Here is a 1,759-nt window from a genome sequence, read left to right on the forward strand (position 1 = left end):
ATATGTTCATATTTACCTCGCATAATGAACCGGAGTAACCCAGCGGGCAGATACACTTAAACTTTCCAATCAAGTCCACGCATTCGCCACCATTGCGACACGGTGAATTGGCGCATTCATCTATGTCAGTTTCACAGTCGCGACCTAAAAACAAGTAAAGACAATACATTATATGAGTAACATTTTCGCAACAAAATCAAATATTTTTGCAAAAATTGAAAGCATTCCAAATCGTTATAATAAGCCGTAAAGGCAAGCGAAGTCAACTAACTGTCTCGCTACACCAGCTTTCTGATCACTTCAAGTGTTTGTTATACTTTCAAATCATTTTTGTATTTGTTTTATACAGTTTTATGCATTAATAAATATTAAGATTTGTCTATTTTATTTAATTCGCCACTCACCCGTAAATCCAGTTGCGCATGCGCAGTGGTAGTCATTCACCAAATCTATACAGGTCGCCCCGTTTTTGCATTGTCCCACGCAATCGTCAAGATTCTGCGCACACGTTGGTCCACCCCAGCCCTCGAGGCAAATACATGAAAATGAACCGGGCAGATTGAGGCATTGTTGCGCATTTATGCACGGACCCACGGTGCTGGTCATCGCTGCTTGTGCACCCGCACCATTGGCCGTGGCATTACCTGCAGCTGCTGCTGCTGCTTGCGATTGAAGTGCTGCCTTGGCGGCTGCCGTTGCAGCTGTGGACGATGACGCAGCACTTATGGCGGCAATCAACGCCGCCGAAGAGGTCGCTGATGAAATCGCATCGGCTAACGTTCCACCGACATTGTTGCTGCTGGTTGTCGTATAGTGAATCTCGCATTCATTTACATCAATTTGACATACATCGCCTGTCCACTCAGGAGGACATTCACAGCGAAAGCCGCCGATTAGATCGATGCAAGTGCCACCGTGTTCGCAGGGACCGCCAGCACACTCGTCGATATCTGTGAGGTGAGAGATGGAAAGGAAGAAGAAGCGGAGTATAGAGCAAAAGGAAGGAATGAGTTGAGATTTCTTTCTAGTATAACTATTGCATTGTTCATTTGATTCGAAGTAGAGATAAAAAAATGGCTTTAGTGTTTCAACTGGAACTAAATACGTATGTAAGTACATGCATGTGTGTTATTGCTCTTGTAGCTTAATGTAAAGTTGCGCATGCCTTTAAGATGTACCAGATCGCATGGGTGATGCTTGAATGATGTGGCAGCTATGAGATCTTTGCTGCAGTCAGCTAGGAAGCTGCAAATCAAGTGCTCGCTGCATACATATCTACATACATATGTTTAATTTTGTTCACATAAGTACTTTCATGTACTTATGCATCTTCACAGCGAGACATTTTTATCTGTTGTTGGAAATCGTATGTTTGCATTTACGCTAGTTTTTTGTTTCTGTCATTGAAGTGTGTTGTGGCTCCTTGTGCTATCTTTATTTGATTTTTACCTTTGTAACAGTAAGTAGGCGTGTGTTTACATTTCTTACTCTATGTAGTATTACACAATTAAGAATACTATTCTCTTTCGATTTCGATTTGCGATAGGCAAATTTTTGTAGGAATTCATTCAAGTGCTCGATGCGAGATTTGAAATGCTTGAAAAGCGAGTTAGCGTTTGTGGGGAATAGATTGGGGATGAAGGGAATGACAAAGAGCTCTTATGCCTAGTTCTAGTTTTAATTATTTTAGTAGCAGCGAAGTGAAGTATCATCGACTGTTCGTGGGTATCAAACTTCTATGAAAAAAGCCGGTAGGCGC

General features: G+C 42.0%; 1 protein-coding gene across 1 annotated transcript; it reads right to left on the reverse strand.

Moving 5' to 3' along the window:
• Window positions 1–16: 16 nt before the first annotated feature.
• On the reverse strand, window positions 17–1,321 carry LOC108380440 (protein serrate-like; the record flags this gene model as incomplete). The annotated part of the gene is made up of 2 exons (XM_017636809.1): window positions 405–1,321; window positions 17–144 (listed from the first exon to the last, which is right to left on the reverse strand). Coding segments are annotated over exons 1-2 (843 nt in total), but the record flags the coding sequence as incomplete, so codon positions are not given.
• Window positions 1,322–1,759: the final 438 nt, after the last annotated feature.

This window comes from Rhagoletis zephyria, unplaced genomic scaffold, assembly GCF_001687245.7.
Source record: "Rhagoletis zephyria isolate East Lansing unplaced genomic scaffold, Rhagoletis_zephyria_1.1 Rzeph_scaffold_19255, whole genome shotgun sequence".
NCBI lineage: Eukaryota > Metazoa > Arthropoda > Insecta > Diptera > Tephritidae > Rhagoletis > Rhagoletis zephyria.